Source organism: Chelonia mydas, chromosome 5 (genome assembly GCF_015237465.2).
Source record: "Chelonia mydas isolate rCheMyd1 chromosome 5, rCheMyd1.pri.v2, whole genome shotgun sequence".
Taxonomy (NCBI): domain Eukaryota; kingdom Metazoa; phylum Chordata; order Testudines; family Cheloniidae; genus Chelonia; species Chelonia mydas.
This window is the reverse complement of record NC_051245.2, coordinates 111,651,625-111,669,875: the sequence shown is the minus strand read 5'-3', so window position 1 is coordinate 111,669,875 and position 18,251 is coordinate 111,651,625. Positions and strand designations below refer to the sequence as shown.

The 18,251-nt window shown below is 40.8% G+C and overlaps 1 protein-coding gene across 26 annotated transcripts in view; it reads left to right on the top strand.

Moving 5' to 3' along the window:
- ELAVL2 (ELAV like RNA binding protein 2) overlaps nt 1-18,251 on the top strand; it is a 143,328-nt gene that overhangs the window by 71,906 nt on the left and 53,171 nt on the right. For 8 of the 26 annotated variants that reach the window (XR_006291045.1, XM_043547137.1, XM_043547136.1 and 5 more), the window contains exons 2-3: nt 4,183-4,298; nt 6,736-6,979. Coding sequence is in view for 25 of the 26 variants with exons in the window: in XM_043547137.1 (XP_043403072.1) it covers nt 4,221-4,298; nt 6,736-6,979 (322 nt within the window). In the remaining variant the exon portion in view is untranslated. The remainder of the gene's footprint in view (nt 1-4,182; nt 4,299-6,735; nt 6,980-18,251) is intronic. The other 18 variants (XM_043547138.1, XM_007065435.4, XM_037902066.2 and 15 more) reach the window with 4 other exon arrangements.

Genomic DNA, 18,251 nt, shown 5'->3' with positions numbered 1-18,251 from the left:
ATCAGGATGACACGCTATATCTATATGTACTTATTTAAACAGTTATAGCTAATCATTCATCTTAATTTTTACATTATCCTTCTTATGTTAAAAATAGGGATGCATTTCTTATTTAATTATTTTTTTGTGACCCCGTCAGGCCATATTTGGATGGAAATTGGAATTCAATTAAAAATGCGCACACTCACACTTCAAAATTGTTTCAGTGAAATAGAGCTACCTGAAATGTGCTGGATACATTAAAAAAAAAAAAAAGTTGATCAAAATATGTTTGCATTTTAAAACAGAGTGATTTCTTTTTAATTTAATACAAGTGAATTGTACTGATTCCTTCTGGTCACTGTGTGCTTTAGGACTTTAGAACTAAAAGGTCTAAACCTGTCAGATCTAATTTTTTATTCATAAATTGGGAGAGAAACTTTCCTGCTTTTTCAACTTTCAGTTGCTTTCTCAGCTTTGAATGAACTAGTCATTGAATGGAACTAGCTGAATAAACTGAAATTGAAGAAAATATTCTCTCTGCACCTGCAGATGAGGCTATTACTGTTGAAAGTTGTGTTAGCACTTCAACAAACTCTGGTTCCTGGTATTTAGCTAGTGACTTTGACCACTTATCTAGTTATCTGACATTTGTCTTTAAACCATGGGCAACAAATTGGACTGCATGACTATTCTATATTAATTTAACTTAAATGAATTAACTAGGTTACAGTAGACTTGTGCCTTTAGCATAGGGGATCATAATTTCAAATTTAATTTAAAATAGGTTTATTTAAAATAAACCTGACTGTGGTATATTTTAAAAAAAAAAAATCCACCCTGCCTGATTATGAATAGCTTAGGGGAGACATAGAAGATAGTGTTTGTCCCTTTTGCATAGTCTGTATTACTGGTTTTCCCCTGATCAGTTAGTTTCTGCAGGTCTCTTACACAGCAGTCGGGGAGAGAAGATATTTTAGAAGATGATAGAAAACCAAAGACCTTTCCCAAAGGGAATCTGGGGGCTGGGGTAAAAATTGAAAGAAATTTTATTAAAGAAATGGTCAACTTAGTCTAGTCAGTTTCAAAATGGAAGTTAACATTTCTAATTATGCAAAAAGAAAAGGAGTACTTGTGGCACCTTAGAGACTAATAAATTTATCTGAGCATAAGCTTTCGTGAGCTACAGCTCACTTCATCGGATGCATTCAGTGGAAAATACAGCAGGGAGATTTATATACATAGAGAACATGAAACAATGGGTGTTACCATACACACTGTAAGGAGAGTGATCACTTAAGGTGAGCTATTACCAGCAGGAGAGCGGGGGGGGGGGGGGGGGGGGGGGGGAGAGAAGAACCTTTTGTAATGATGATTGAGGTGGGCCATTTCCAGCAGTTGACAAGAACCTCTGAGGAACAATGCGGGGTGGGGAATAAACAAGGGGAAATAGTTTTACTTTGTGTAATGACCCATCCACTCCCAGTCTCTATTCAAGCCTAAGTTAATTGTATCCAGTTTGCAAATTAATTCCAATTCAGCAGTCTCTCGTTGGAGTCTGTTTTGGAAGTTTTTTTGTTGAAGAATTGCAACTTTTAGGTCTGTAATCGAGTGACCAAAGAAATTGAAGTGTTCTCCAACTGGTTTTTGAATATTATAATTCTTGACATCTGATTTGTGTCCATTTTATTCTTTTACGTAGAGACTGTCCAGTTTGACCAATGTACATGGCAGAGGGGCTTTGCTGGAACATGATGGCATATATCACATTGGTAGATGTAAAAAAGAAAAGGAGTACTTGTGGCATCATAGAGAGGAACAAACTTATTTGAGCATAAGCTTTCGTGAGCTACAGCTCACTTCATTGAATGCATCCGATGGAGTGAGCTGTAGCTCACGAAAGCTTATGCTCAAATAAATTTGTTCCTCTCTATGGTGCCACAAGTACTCCTTTTTCTTTTTCTGAATACAGACTAACACAGTTGCTACTCTGAAACTTTTCTAATTATGTTGTTGATATGGAAGAGCTGAGAAGAAATCATTAGTCAATAAAATATAACTAAAAGCTATTTCTCTAACCAGAATTTAATAGAGTTTTAAAAACACATTAAAGTTGGTGGCTTTGCAAAGGCTAATCTTGATTTATTCTTCCAGGAAACTTGAGATTTGGAGCGGTCTGTGTAATAGGGTTGGTGGTAACGAGTGACATTTGTAAAACAGGTGGCAGAGCAAAATCTGTCTTTGAGAAACTGTTTTGGTAATTCAGTTATTGGCTAGCATAAAGGATTGCCCAATGATAGTCATGTGAGACTCTTATGTAATGCATCTCTGCCATCAAAGAAAGCATGTGTTAAGCAAACTCGTTGTCTGAAGAGGGACCACTTGAAATGTGTAACTTTTTTCTATTGTCAAAGTAAAACTCTTTGCATGTGAAGTCATCTTTAGAAGTGATGAGATCCTAAAGTTCCCTGCTTCTGTGATGCAACTGTGTAAACTTAGTGAGCTTTTTAGAACTTCAGGGCAGTGGAACACAAGCTATTGTAAATCAGGATATGACATGACACAACTATGTCCTTCAAGACTACTTGATCAGATTTGTCTGGACCAACTGGAGCATGTATGCTGAGAACTACGTTGAGCATTTCTTGTGTATGTGACTATTCCTTTAACTTGCCCTTCAGTCTGCAAATGGGTCATTGTAGGGTAGGATTTACAGCATGGTAGATTGAGTTATGTAGTATCCTCTTTGGGTTGAGAAGACTAGAGACAATGTCTCAAATGGTCTCTTCAAAGATTTATTAAACCTGTAATTGATATGAAGATACAGGTATTGCTTCTAAATTGGAACACTAAATATTTACTATTGGTACAACTCAGACTATGAGCTTTAACTTTTCAAGCCCACTGTTTTAAGTTTTATACCTGAAATAAAGGAAAATCAGAATTCCTCTGTCATGGGTTACTTAAAATTAAGTAGCCTTGTGTTCTAAATTTTGTGCAGAAAACAACCTTCCAAAAGCTGAATTGCTTATGGCTGTGGCTGGGTTAAACAATCTTTGGATTTATGTATGCTGTTAACAAATATGAATAGAGTAAAGAAGTTGGACTAGATTAGCACAGCCAAAGTTGTGGCAAAAAAGCAGCGGTCTCCTACTTTGGTTGAATGCCAATATTGTGGCTGTATTTAATATCTGGGCAAGTTGTAGTACGTTATAAATGGCCCATTACCTATGTCGTTGGCTTCCTAGCATTGCTAATTTCAAATCCTGCTGGGTTTTGCAATTTGCATATTTAAAAAAATTCAGTTATGCTTGGGGACAATAATACTCTCTAACATTCCTATTTACTGGTCCAATTATTCCAGTTGAAAAATGCTGACCGGCTCTGCTGCTGATTTCCCTAAAAAGAAAAGGAGTACTTGTGGCACCTTAGAGACCGACCAATTTATTTGAGCATGCATCCGATGAAGTGAGCTGTAGCTCATGAAAGCTTATGCTCAAATTGGTTAGTCTCTAAGGTGCCACAAGTATTCCTTTTCTTTTTGCGGATACAGACTAACACGGCTGCTACTCTGAAACCTGCTTTATCTGTGTATACTAACCGTTTCAATAGGGCTATTGTAAGTAAATCCACGCCGAACTGAAACAGCAAAGCTTCTGTACGTAATTTTAACTCACTTTTTTAATGTGAAGTTCCAGGGTTAAGAATAGACTAGATTCTAGTGAGCACGGTGTTGGCTTGTCTTGTGACTTTCATGGGTGGGATGGATGTGTAAATGGAGCTCTTTTTTTTTTTTTAAATAAAGAGTACATGACCACTGTACCTTCTAATTGAAACTAGATTCATTTGTGTTTCCCTCCTTCTCCCTTCCTTGTTACAGGATTTTAAAAAAATCGTGTGGTGGTGTGGTTCCTTTTAGACATGGTGTGGTTTTAAGGTAGTTTCCAGGCTAGGTGCAGAGGTAACTAGTTTGTACTACCTTTAAATTAGGCTGTTTTTGTTTCTAAAAACGCAATTCATGTAAGAAAAAAAATGTTTTAACAAAGTTTGGAAAGATTAGATTGGAATTGCCTCAAATTCAATTAAACCACACTGCATGGACGTGCTTGGAATATAAATACAATTACTGTAAATTTGTACAAACTGATTTGTTGCATTATCTTGCTAATCTAACGTACGGTACTTTTTGTGTCCATATTGCAGACGGCAACTCCAAACTAACATGGCAGTCAGACTGTGTGATGTGGCTTCTCTGCTTAGAAGTGGTTCGTGGGCAGCAGAGCCTTGGACTGGGGTCTGTGGGATTTTTCTTAAATTCTGTAGGCTACTTTTTAACATGTTAAAATAGTGCTGAGGCCATACCAAACACTTAAATCTCTACTGTATATGCTTTCATGTTTCAATATGGTTTGTAGGCTGTATCTCTATTTTGTCAGGGCCCAGAACAGTGTATTATGATAACTCTTCTTTTTAACATGGTGATCTGTAGAAATTTAAACCGCACTGAATTTCTTTCTAATTACAAATAGCTTTTCATACCGATTTAAAATATCCAGTGAATAACTGAAGAGTAGAATTGTAATAAAACTGTTTTGGTATGGTCTGAATACTAAATTACAGTAATCTTTAAAACCTGTACACTGTGTATTTTTTTGGTTACTAATTTTTTTAAAGTTATTTACAATTCCTACTCTAAAAGTTGTTTTAAAATTGTAAATTACCTTTAAAACTATTTTTTCTGGCTGAAAAAATACTTAGTAACTGCTCAAAGACTTGCTTGATATTCTGTGAACACTTGTTGAACCTATCAATGGAATATGCGTTATTTGTAAAATATAACATATTAGTATCACTTGATTCAGAGCAGATGGTCCTATAGCTGAGAAATGCTGTAATTTCAGTGTATCCAGGCTACTGCAGCTGTTCACTTGAATGTTGGCTTAGGATCTCATTCTTGCCTCCTGAACATAAAAATAAAAAGTGCAATTAAGTGAGGATGGATTGTTTGTCCTTGCTAATTTCGATCAGTGATCACTTCAAAATTTAAACGCAAACCCAGTGAGCTTCAGTCAGAATGCAGCATTTGTGGCTTACCCCGCTCCGCCAGATATACTAACATTTGAATAGTAATTTTCTTTTAATTGGCCTCAGCTACGTGCTTGTCTTTTGACGCAGGCTTGTTTTTAATACAGTGCCAGGACCAGGTTAACCCACAGGAGTTTGTCAGGAGGGAAGAAAACGTTGCTGCTTTAGTGGGAGCTCAGTTCTGCAAAACTGGATCAATTTTTTTTTTAAAATGGAAAGAAATGTTTTTAATATACATAACTACTGCTTGCTCTTTTGCACCAAATGCAACCTCCTGGGCAGCGTGCTATTTCTACACATCTTGTAAATATCCTCAGGAGTTGTCCTACTTGTAACCTATTTTAAAAAAAAAAAAAAAAAGAACCAAACCCCACAACTGTTTCATGGGGCTTTAAATCTCCTACTTTGAAGACACTTTTGCTCACTTAAAATCAAATTTACAGGCTTTGAAAACAATTGACTTGAGAGAATATGGCTACTTAAGCTCCAGATTTATTAGATAAGGTTTTTGTGTGAGACCTGTCCTCTTTGAAACGAGCCTAAAGTTAGATTTGAGCACTAATTACTTTTCTGAAAGTGTTCTGTAATTTATGCTTTTAGGGTTGTCTTTTTTAATGTTGGAACCTATATTTTATTAGATAATAAACCTGACCAACTTTTACATTGTATTTAGAATTGGAAACTGTCCTGGTAGCTAGTTCTGTAAATGGATAGAATAGTTAAGTCTTGGATACAGTGGCTGCCATTAAAAAGTTGTCTTGCCAATAGTTACCGTGCAGTGGATATCTGATCTCCCACTTAATTGGAATAGATCTCTGGTATCATCTAGGCAAGCATTGACTCTTTAATGACCTCTTCTGCATCTGTGAGTTGTCCATACAGTTATTTGGGGTGAAATAAAAGTCTGTATCATCACTAATTTATGACTAAAATAAGTACAGTAAGTACTAAGCCACGTATTTTATTTTTTTCTGGAGGGGGGGAGCTGAGAGGTAGGGAGAAGGGGGACTGTAGGTATCCGCCTATTGGAATGTTGAGTGCTATTTAAAAGCTATTACTGACCAACAGAGGTGCGGAAGAAAATGGCCTTAGATCATCAAGGAAGAAGAGTTCCCGTTGCCATCCCAACATTTCCATTCTCTCTCTAAAACACCTTTAAATCAGGGATTATTAATTGTGTTTTCTTCCAATGTTCATCGGAAGTAGTCCTAGAATATTGTTAAACTTGTTTTTAGTACTGGAAAAGTAACCAAAAGAGTACATGCTGTTTTTTAAAAGTGCATCCCGTACTATTTTGGTGCTCAGTTGTAAACTGTTAACAATGTTATCAATGTTAGTGTTTAGTAACTAGTTAAAATGTGTTGATGATATAATAATTCCTGTACTTGAAAGGTGTATTGCTTCTACGTGTAGTAAAATTAAGTTTTTCTGTGGTTTAATTTGCTGCTTTCTAGAAGTACCCTTAGTAAATATCTTAGCAACAACCTTATTTGCTTTTACATTTCTAAACATCTTACTGCATAACTATTAAAAATTCCTTTTTGTAGAGGCATTATTGGAAGCCTGGAAATAACCTCTTGTGCATAATGACACGTCTTTAAATTCTTGGCTGGAATCTCTAATAGATCATGCAATATGAATTCTGACAGTTCTTATTTTCTCTCTTTTTAGCAGGTAATTGCTGCCATGGAAACACAACTGTCTAATGGACCAACTTGCAATAACACAGCCAATGGTCCAACCACCATAAACAACAACTGCTCATCGCCAGTTGACACTGGGAACACAGAGGACAGCAAGACCAATTTAATAGTCAACTACCTTCCTCAAAACATGACACAAGAAGAGCTGAAGAGTCTGTTTGGAAGCATTGGGGAGATAGAGTCCTGCAAGCTTGTAAGAGACAAAATAACAGGTACGTTGGAACTGTAATTTTTGCATATGCACATACACGCAATATGCTCTTTAAACCAGCATTTTGCATAACATTCAGCTGTTGTGCATTATGGGATTCAGATGGAAGAAGCAGATACGTATATTGCTAGGTTGAAGATATTAGCTGTGCTGTATTCTCACTTAGAAAGCATTTAAAATTCTTCATATTTGCATTTCATCCAAGTTGGTAGATGAGCAATATAAATGCTAACGGGGCCTTTGAATGCTTTCTGAAATAGACATTAAAGGCTTTTGGAAAGGATATTGAGATGTGAAAAGAATAAATAACTGCACATCATTGACTTGTGGGGTATTTTTGATTAACTCAGTTGGAATTTTGGTTTGCACTAAGCCCGGCAGGTGGAACAGCACAACTTAGCTCTCCCTTTCCCCCCTTCCCAATGAGATAAATTAAATCTGAAACTGCTTATTTTTCAGTGGGGAAAAGAGTGGGTGGGATCCTTGTTCAGCCATACTTGCTACAGTCTCTTGGGTGGAAAATAAAACTTGGAAGCCGCATTAGAAATATTGCCTTGATGATACATGCTATCTGTCTGTTCTGGCTGAGAGACATTGCAAATAGTGTGAACTGAAGACTGAGAGGAGCATTTTTCATTTAACTTTTTGTTTAGCATAGGTTGAACAGTTCTGTTGCACAGGTCACCCATATCCAGGATGAAGACATTTAAAAGTCATACACCTGGTTATTAACTTTCCAAATATTTTTAAGCCAGTGGTTTTCAAACCTTGTGTATTGGTGACCCCTTTCACACAGCAAGCCTGAGCGTGCCCCCCCATGTAAATTAAAAATGGGGGCGGGGTATGTTAATTTAATGTAATGGGGACTCAGGGCTGTCAGCTCCCTGGAGCTGAGCTCATGACCCCCATATAATTATCTTGTGACCCCTTGAGGGGTCATGGCCCACCAGTTTGAGAACCGCTGTTTTAAACGGACTGTTGGGTGGATATGTGTGCCTATATTTAAGTAACAAAACAAAGCTGTATTGCAAAGTTTGTTTGCTCTCATCCCATTCTCTTTGGCAGCTGTCAAAATGTATGCAAAATTAGAAGTATTTAAACTGCATTGAACCAGTCAATGGCTGTAGGAAAGCTTTAGCTAGAGTTGACGTTTTTAGATGAAGTTCCTTATGTGTATAAAACTAACTTTCTGGTTCTCAAGGAATTGCCTGTTTGTTTGCATAAAGATTTTTGAGTATTCCACATCCAGCTTTTTAAAGTGATTGCCAGCTAAATCATTTTTTCCCAGTTACGTATTTCTAGTACACTTACAGATGGGGCTCTTGAGATGTCTTGGATGTTTTGTGTTTTTTAAAGAGAACTCTCTGTAAGGTCCCAACCTCCATTTGCTGACATTGATTTGAGAGGGGAGGCTTCTCTAATGTAACCAGTAAAGCTGGCAGAAATTTTTCAAATCAAGACTCTTCTTTTTGGCCCATATTCAAATTTTTGGCAGACTTTCTCAGTTTTTTTTTTTTTTTTTTTTTAAACCAGCTCTAATAATTAAGAGCTCACCGAGCAGCATTGTGGAGTAGAAAGGCAGAGGTCCCAGTTTAGAGAGCCCAGTTTTATTCTGAAAGTTAGCTTTAGGGGCATGAGTACCTAGCTGTGACTGAAGTAGGATGAAGTAGTGGTGGGGATGTCAGGCTGAGGCCTAGAGGATAAACATATGGGAAAGGAATCCACACACCTTTGCTGAGAGTTGGCCAGGTGCCATTTGCACTGATTGCATGCTCTCCTTCCTGACTATGCTGTTCCAATGGCATGGATCTCTGCAGGCATTTTACCCAACAGCGGCCATGCTACAGCTGCTGCTGGAGTGGGGAACTGGTGGTTCCTGGCAGCCAGCCAGGAGCTGTTGAGGGAAAAGTGGATTCTCCCAGCATCACACTGTACCTGTGCGTCTGCCTATAGCACCATCCCTACTGCAGCTCGGCTTGCCTTCCTCCAGCCTAGTTCTGACTGACTATAACAGACCCCATGTGAGCTGTATGACTAATCTGCATAAGGAACCCAATTCCATGATGTTAATTTATTCTAGTGCTGTGAAATACCATCCTGCAATTCCCTTCCTTCCTCCCCACATACATGCCGCTAAGACTACAGTTCAAAATACTAATCAAATTTTTGTAAAAAAGTCTCCTCAAAAAGAGGACTGTTCTTTCTCTGCTTTGTGCTCCAGGCAGCTTTGCTCCATTTCCCCGGTGTTGGATCCTGCAGAGTTTCCTAGGCGGTCTGACTTTCCCCTCCCTCCTTCATGTGTTCCAGGGAAAGGGGAGCTTCAGCCGCTCATCACTTTTGGGTGGCTGTTGCTGCTGCTTTTCTCGAGTCGGCCTGGTTGGCCAGCCTATTCTAGCTCCCTTACTCCTCCCTGGCTGCAAGCTGGAGTCTAACATTCAGGTCCTTGACCTCCTGTTACCTAGCTCCATGGAGAAGTTAAAGAAATGTGCACTGGAAGTCAATTAACTTCTCTTTTACTGGGAATCCCTGAGGATAGAAACTGGCCGTCAACTAGTTGAGGCTTGAAATTAAGTGAAGGTTTATAATCAGAGGAATGAAGTTCTGGAACAGCTTTCCAAGGGGAGCAGTGTGGGCAAAAAACTTTGTCTTCAAGACTGAACTCAATAAGTTTATGGAGGAGCTAGTATGATGAGACCGACTACTTGCCATTGTAGCCAGTCTGTGACTGCTAGCAGTAAATATCTCCAAGGGCGGGTCATGAGACATTAAATGGGGAGGGCTCTGAGTTACTACAGAGAATTCTTTCCCAGTGTCTGGCTGGTTGGCCTAACATACTCAGGATCTAACTGATACCAGTATTTGGGGTCAAGAAAGAATATGTCCCAGATCAGATTGGCAGATACCTTGTGTGTGTGTGTGTGTGTGTGTTGGGGTGGGGGGTGGGGGGTAGGGGTAGAGGTTTGCCTTCCTCAGCAGCATGGGCATGGATCACTTGCAGGTTTAAACTAGTCAGTGGTGGATTCTCTGTAACTTGAAGTCTAAGTCATGATTTGAGGACTTCAGTAACTCACCCAGGGGTTATGGGTCTGTCACAGGAGTGGGTGGGTGGGTGAAGTTCTGTAGCCTGCAATGTGCAGAAGGTCAGACTACATTATCATGATGGTACCTTCTGACCGTAAAGTCTGAGTCCATGACAAGATGTGGCAGCAGTAAGGTCTGGGCAAGAAAATAGTAAATGTCATTTTGCTGCAGCGGGATGCTGACAAACTCCATGTCAGAAGTACTGAGTTTTGTGATATATTGGAAAAATGCCAAATTTCTACAGCTACAGAATGGCTGAGTCCATGGAGCACTGAAACATGAATGGGGCTATTAACATCTTAGTTACTTCAGGCTCTGTGCAGAGAAAACAAGCATGGATTGCTGCATGCTCATTTGAGTTCAGTGCTATCTCCACCGAAGTTCCCTCTAAGCTGCATGGCTGTGCAGCTGCCTATTAAGACCTGCTTAGGGCTGCGGCGGGGAGAGATGCCTCTCCCCCCAGCACGGACTTGCCATGACCAGGGGAGAGGCACCTCTTCCCTGGCCCCAAGCTGCTCGGGGGAGTCCTCTCTCCGTACCGCAGCCCCCTCCCACACTCCGAACCCCTTGGCCCTACCCCCACCACATGAATTTTGTTATGTGCAGCAATATGAAGGTTATGTGTCACACATGGACATAAAAAATTAGAGGGAACGCTGATCTCCACTGGTATATGGACTAGAAACAATGTTTTAAATTTCGCAGCCATAGAATTGTATAAATCCCCAATTTATAAGCTACTGTTCCTGCATAGGCACGGGAACTTCACTCCCGTGTAAACAAGGCAGGCTGGGCTAGGTGGTGGGATGGACCTCTTATTCAAATAAGTAGGCAGAGTCCCCAGTTAGGAATCCTGACTGTCCCTCACTGCTGCGCTAATGATTCTTGCTTGGGATGTCCTGAGAGAATTGACAGCAGCCATATACCAGATGTACCCAAGTAGTGAAAGGGAGGGGCTGTGTAAAGTAGGGAATTCAATCTCTTTTTTAAGAAGAGAATGAATGCTCCAAGGGGAGATAATCTTGATGAATCTTGTTTACAGTACACAATATTGGTCTTGGTAGGTTTACTGGTGAAAACCACACTTTCTGCACATAAGCCATTTGGACCTAAAATAAAAACGAAATGTATTTTCACTCAAACGGCCTTCCATTTGAGGTACAGTATTTATTGCAGTCCTGTTGTACTCTTCTTCTTGGCTAGTAAATACCTCCACCCGTTTCCCACACACCCCCGCTTTTTTCAGCTATGCTATATGCTAGTTTCATATGTATTCTGTGAGCTTTCGATGTATTCCCACCATAGGTAGTTAAAATATTAAACAAGGTATTTGTTACAAGAAATACATTGATTAGGGTGAAAGGCTTTTAATGTTTTGGTGGGCTCACTTCTTGCTAAACTCTGCCAAAGTTAAACACTAAATTCATTGGGGGTCATATGGCTGGAATTTCAGGGGAAAATTTGAGACTTTAGTGCCTTAAAAGTAGGCAGGTCCTCGAGGCACGAAGGCTTAAACTTTACTACAAGCTATGACTGAACGAGATTAGGCCCTGTGTATGTCCCAAACCAACTGGTTACCATCAAATTGTGTTGTGTGGGTCACAAAGCCCAGATGAGTCCACAGTTTGGAAACCCTTAGAATACCAATGGAAGGCACAAAGGGGTGAGGCTAGACTTAAGGCTTGTCTACACGAGGAAGGATTTTGGGGGAGCAAGAGAAAAGGAGTGCAAGTAGGGGGGGAATATAAGCTTAAAATCTGCATAAGCAGTATCTTTTGGGATGTTTTTTTTCCTTGCCCCTTCCTGCTAAATCTTGCATCCACATATATTCACCATAATGTCTCCATGTAGACTTCATTGTTGTTACTCTGCTTTAGCAGGTGCTGTTTAACTGGCAGTTTAGTAAAACAAAAGGCCACAGAGCTACAGGAACTAGCATTTTACATCTTTCTAGTGCTGAAAGAGCACTTGTCTGTTGGACACTTAATGAATGATCTATTTCTGCTCTGTGCATCTTGTTAAAACTGTGGTGCTATAATAGTTTCTTTAAAAAAGAAACTTCAAATTCTTAAGTGGAGATCTTGTGTGCAAAGTACCGGGCAGTAGCAAATGTCTGTATTGGCATGTTAGGTATCTGTTTTTAGTGATTGTCCATGTGTGTCCCACTTTGTGAGCATGAGATAGGAATCTCTTTGAATAGCACGGTCCATTGGAGCAGTGCCAGTGCCCTACATACACTCTGATGTTCTGTAGCTAAGGGCGCAGAGCGGCTGCAACTGTATTTCAGTTCCTTTTTACCGCTAACTGCAGTATACATTGGTTGCCTTGCTTATTTGTTGTATTTGGGGTTCTAGTTACATTGTCCAGTTAGATTTTGCCTTTTAAGTCCTTTGGCCCCCCCAAAAAGTAGGAAGAACCCTTAAAGTCTGGGAAGTGTCCTGCCTCTTGACCCCTCTTACGTGGAATTGTTGGAGTCTCCAGGATACAAATTCTATCCATTCTTCAAGGCAGCTATTCCCATCAATGACGCACTCAAAATGCCGCCTCTTAGCCTTGGTAAGCACATATACCACACGCGTGCTCTATTTAAAAAAAAAAACAAACAAACAAACACCCCCAAAAGTGCCTGAAGCTCTTTCTCTTAGAGAGTGGTGAGGGTGTCTTTGGTTCCTGGATGGGAGAAAACCGCCAGCTGAAGCAGACGATTTCAGAGAGTGCTTTGGTGAGCTGGTGATTCGCCATGTGCTGCTGGACTCCTTCAGTGTTGAGTTCAGAGTCAGTGGAGGGATATCCTCCCCTCTTCAGCCCACTCCGTGGGGAAAGAGGAAGGAAAGAAGGATCCCTGATCTCAAGGTGACTAGCAACATAAATGGCTCACTGGTACAGCAGAGATCAAAGCTAGGAGGCAGTTTTAGGCCCAAAACAGATCCCACTGACTTCTCTGCCCTGAAAGGTTTCCAGACAACCTCAATGCTGTTCAAAGAAGCTTTTCTCCTCACCCATGCTGCTATGCTGTCCTCAAACCACTCAGCTCTGTAAAACCCTGTACTGGCCCACTCAGTGCAGAAATGCCTGCCATGGTGCCATGAATGTCACAGCTCTCTGCCCTGGCATTCAGCAATGAAAGACGCTGGTACATAGACTTCTAGCACTGACATCAGAGCCCCACTCACCAACCGCTGTGGTACCAATCATGCTTCCAGTTGTGGAAGAAACAACTTCAGAATTGACGCTCTCAGTACCTATGAGGTTCATAGTACAGGGGATTGAAGGGTGGTAAACCAGTCAGTTGCTGTTAATCTGTTAGCTCGAGAACCATCCACATCATATACCTCACTATCGATCCAAGATATTCCGGGACTGCCTAGAACTCCTGAAAGAATGGCTCCACCTATGGAAGAGATACTTTCTCCTCCTCCTCCAAGACTGAGGAGATTTTTCCAATGTATTTGGCACATTTGCTATCCTACAAACTGAGCTACTTGCCTAGTTAGTCTAGGGCACACCCCTATAAGAATATCAGACCACTTGACAGTAACACCCTCTGGGGTATTCCACATGGCCTGCAGCACTTTATCCATATCCAGTACAGTCTTGGTTGTTTTGGGCCCCATGTGGAATACATCCCAACAGAAGGGCTGCATCTTATGGTCTGCCTGAAGACCTAGGTCTCCTTCCCTTCATAGATCTCAGGAAGGTCAATTAGTTCATCATTCACACCTCAAAACTAAGATGTTGACCAGGATAATGTGCAAGAAGCTGAGAACCAACCTGTTTCTATGGTGACTTCATCTTTGCCAGATGAAGTGACTACCCAGCTGTTCCAACCCAGCCTGATTACTGCATCTTTGAGAAACTCTGATGGCAGGTGGCGGATACCCTGGAAATTCTCCTGCACACTCTGCTGGAAATGGCACAAACTCCTGGACAAGTAAAACTGCTCTGACCCTGGTGGATTGTTGATACCAATAAATGAAGGTTTGTTAGGTCCCCATCTGGTTCTTGGCAAACCCCAGCCTCAGTGGCACCCACATCAGACAGATAATCGCTCTTCCAAGAGGTTTTAGTGTTTTTACAGTCATCCACTGTGTGTATCAGGGTGACTGATGCACAAGAGGCCTAAGCAACAGGGACTGCCCAAGCCAACACCATGGGACAAAGGCCTGAAAAAGCTTGACTTCTCTGGATGAAAGTCCCATACCATAGCCAGTTTACAAATGTGCATATTGAATTATCAAAGTAGAACTGCCAGGCTAAATATGACTTCCTGAACGGGGATTTAGTGTCAGTTCGTTGATAGTCTGTCATAGGAACATAGGGAGAAGCTCAGCGGTAGAGAGGCAAATAATGGCATGTGTGTCCTTAGATGTTGCCCTCAATATTTTGGGCATGGCAGGGATTTGCATTCCCTCCTTTCCACCACACACCCCAGTTTGGGAACCATCTTATGAGAAGGCTTGTACCCTTTTAACGTCTGAAAAGCGGGTCCTGGAGATTCTGGATAAAGGGTACCCCATCCAGTTCAAGCCTCTTCTTGATGCGGAGCAGGTTGTGGACTCCTCAAGAGCTCTGAGATAGGAAGAGTTCTGTAGCTCAGAGCTGGGGATTCTATTCATTTCCTAATCCCAAAGAAGAAAGCAGATTGGCATCGCATTCTGAATCTTCAGCTCAACAAATATAGCTGTTTTAAGTATGGTGACTCTAGCATCTGTAATTCCTACCTTGGAGCCTCAAGATTGGTTCCTGGTTCTCCTATTTACAAGATGCCCATTTGCATGTCACAGTTCAACTGGCCCACAGGAAATACGCCATTTTCCTGGTGGCAAAGTCTCATCAGTCCAAAGTGGTTCCCTTGAGACTCTCCATGGCTCTGGGGATAGTCAAGTGGCTGTGGCGATAGATCTAAGGAGACAAGCAATCCATATTTTCCCACAGCTCAATGTTTGCCACTCTGGAGGTCAGAAACAACAACGAGAAATCCAGTCTTGCCCTACTTCAAGCATAGAATTAATGGGGGGAGGGGGAAGACTATTGGCCTATACAATAGTAAAGGCGTACCTACCAATGTACAGGTACCTCACCATTGTGTGTCTCAGACCTGGCCAAAGACATCAGTAAGGATGTGTCAGCTCATGGGACACATGACCTCCAGCAGTGTAAAAATTGTGGCCTCTTTAAGCGTATAAAGGTGCAATTGGTGAAAAACCTAACTTTTCCACAGCAATTTATGCATAAGAATCATGGGACGTTAATGCTGCTGACAGGAAGACAATTGAAACTTTTGCAATATGATGACTCTTGCATATCTCCTTTACAGGGGAAAAAAGATGAATGCCGGTGTTAGGATCTGCTTCTCCAATAATATTTCTGATGTCAGAAATCAACAGATGTAGATTTAATGTACTTCGGTCACATTTGGCATAGAGATGGAAATAACATTGAGAAAGTTACAGAAGGAATGGTGGAGGGTCACTGGGGCAGGGGACAACCCTCCAGGAAATGTATGGATGGTATGCAGCAGATCACTGGAAAGTCAGCTGTTGAGCGCTCCAAGTTAGTGATGGATTATGAAGGTTTCTGAAAATTTTGCTAAGATGGCTCTGATTATTCAGACATGAATAAATGGATTTACTTAGAAATTCTTGTTTAAAGCTATTGCTGAATGCTACTTGAATCAAGCATTCAGCTTGCTAGTCATCTTTCGTAAGCCTCATACTAATCAAGGGGAAGATAAACTCCATACCTTGAATGTGTCAGGACTCTTACCATTTGGACAGACTGAGACCATTCAGGAATTCTGCTAGACTATATTTCTGGCTTTTGCCAAACGGAATAAAATGTCACCCTGTAGCCACACGCACAGTGGGTTTCAGACTGCATTAGAACTGGCTATCTGATAGATTGCTTGGACCCCCCTCTGCTGGAATAGACGCTGCATAGCTTAATCAGCCTCTGCAGCTTTACTAAGGGACACTTCACTTTTGGAGATTTGCAGAGCAGCTATCTGGAGTTTCACACCTTCACCCAGTGCTCCTCCTTCGTAGAGGTCTCCAGATGAAATGCGAGCTCTGACAGAATTGGCTTACAGCAGTTTTCAGTAGACTCCAACCACAGACCTCTAGGGCTTGGGATCACTGTATGCAAGTCACCAGAAATGGTGTGCATATGGAAAACACACAAAAGATCCACAGTTACTGTAGGGTAATCATTTTTCCCCATTATGTACATGGAGCGTTTTTAACCTTAATAGTACTAGTGCTCCACTACTACATAACCTAGAGAGGTTTAAATTCAACATTTTATTTTAAAATAAAGTTTATTCTTTGTAATCACATTAAGTAATATGGAGCCAACAGTTGAACTCAGCATTAAATCTAAGGGTTTATCTCCAATACGTTGTTTGGGGCTTGTACTTGTACGGGGTGGAAGAAGGAAAAATTCTACACTGGCTGTCAATGCATTCTGTATCTAACCCTGGCATGAATGGCACAAAAATATTGAATTTTCAATATTTGATCTGTGGTCTCACATACGAATTTGACTGTCTATTTTTGTAGATTTCTCTTCTGAACCTGATTTCCCACCCATAAAAGCACATCAAAATGTTGAGGCCCTTTACTAGGGCTCCTAGGTGCTATGATAATACAACTTTATAAAAATAAATAGCTTTCTAATGGAGTTTGTCCGAGTGGAATAAGCACATGGCCAATATTTCAACTCAACATATAGAAAGTTTTGAGATGCCCTGTCCTTAGGAGCCCCTATGTTTTTGTGCATTTTATTAAATACTGTTGGCCTCACTGGATCTCGTATTTAACACATTTCAAAATACTGGAGCAGATTCAGCAAACTGGTTCAGCCAGCTACGGCTGTTGCACTATAGGGGAGATTGTCCTTTCTACAGAGCAGCACAAATTTATTCTCCCCCCATCTGGATAATTGCTTGTTCTTGGTTTTTTGTCTCTCATTTGATGCTTCTTGAGATGTCAAAGCAGAGATAATGTACTACTACTGATTGTGATTTTTCTTGTAACAATAATTGCAGCAATTAAACTGGGAAAAAATAAACATTCCAAATCTGTGGTAAGGGGAATAAAATGGAAACCACTGTAGTTGTAAACATGTAATATATAAAATACAGCATGCTTATTGGGGGGAATGGTTAGAAACCAGTATGCCAAGCTCGTTGGCGCCACCCCTGTGTTTGTTTGATTCACGAGTCAGCTTGGCAAGAAAAATCCCCTCTTGCGTATCCTCTCTGCAACAATAGCACATGCTTGTCTAAGAACAAAAAGGATTGTGGTTGTTAGATGAGTGCAGACTTGAATCTCTGTTTGCATCTGAGATGCCATAGTTATTTTGCTATATTCTAGGAGGAAATAATTGCATCCTCTGAAATGCCTCATTGCAGTTCTTCTGGAAGACACTTTCTGCATATAATTAGCTGTATATTTTCCTTTTGGGGGGAGGGGGGGGGAGAGAAGAGAACTTCACATTCGTAATTCCAACTGCATGACCTGACTGGGGATCCAGTCCCACACCTGGAGAAACACTGACATGAGATTACTGTGCAGGAGAATCTGTGTGACTTCATTTTTTTTTTCCTTTTGGACTCCAATGCTGCTCATCACACACATTCCCAAGATAATCCCATTAGCTTTATTTGTAAGAAACCCAAAGATGACTTTGGAGAAAGTACTCTCAAACTGAATTCCATCAACCCCCTGAAACACAGGGGAGGCGTAGTGCTTCCATCATTTCCTCACAAAATAGCGGTGTGCAAACCTCTAAATCACTGCCTGCTTCAACAAACAAGATGTATATTGGCACCTGGTCAAGAAGCAAGTCAGTCTTCCCTTACTCTTGGTAGAACACCTTCAGCATCTGTGAGCCAGCTACCTGGAATGAGTGTAGAATGTATTGGTTCATAGCCTGAAATGTCAGCCGCCGTCAGGCAGGGTCATTGTGCCCTCAGTATATTCAGATATCTAGCCTGAAAATGGTGCACAGTAGTACAAGAGCTTAGTTGAAGTCAGCACGCATTCCCAAATGATACCAGCAGTATAGGGAGCCGTACGAGTACCTTTACACTATTACCTACAGAGAACTTATGTTTCTTCTAGTTCTTCTAAACTTGAAGAATGACAACGAATAAACATAATTCAGGCAATTTATTGCTCAAAAGTGACTGG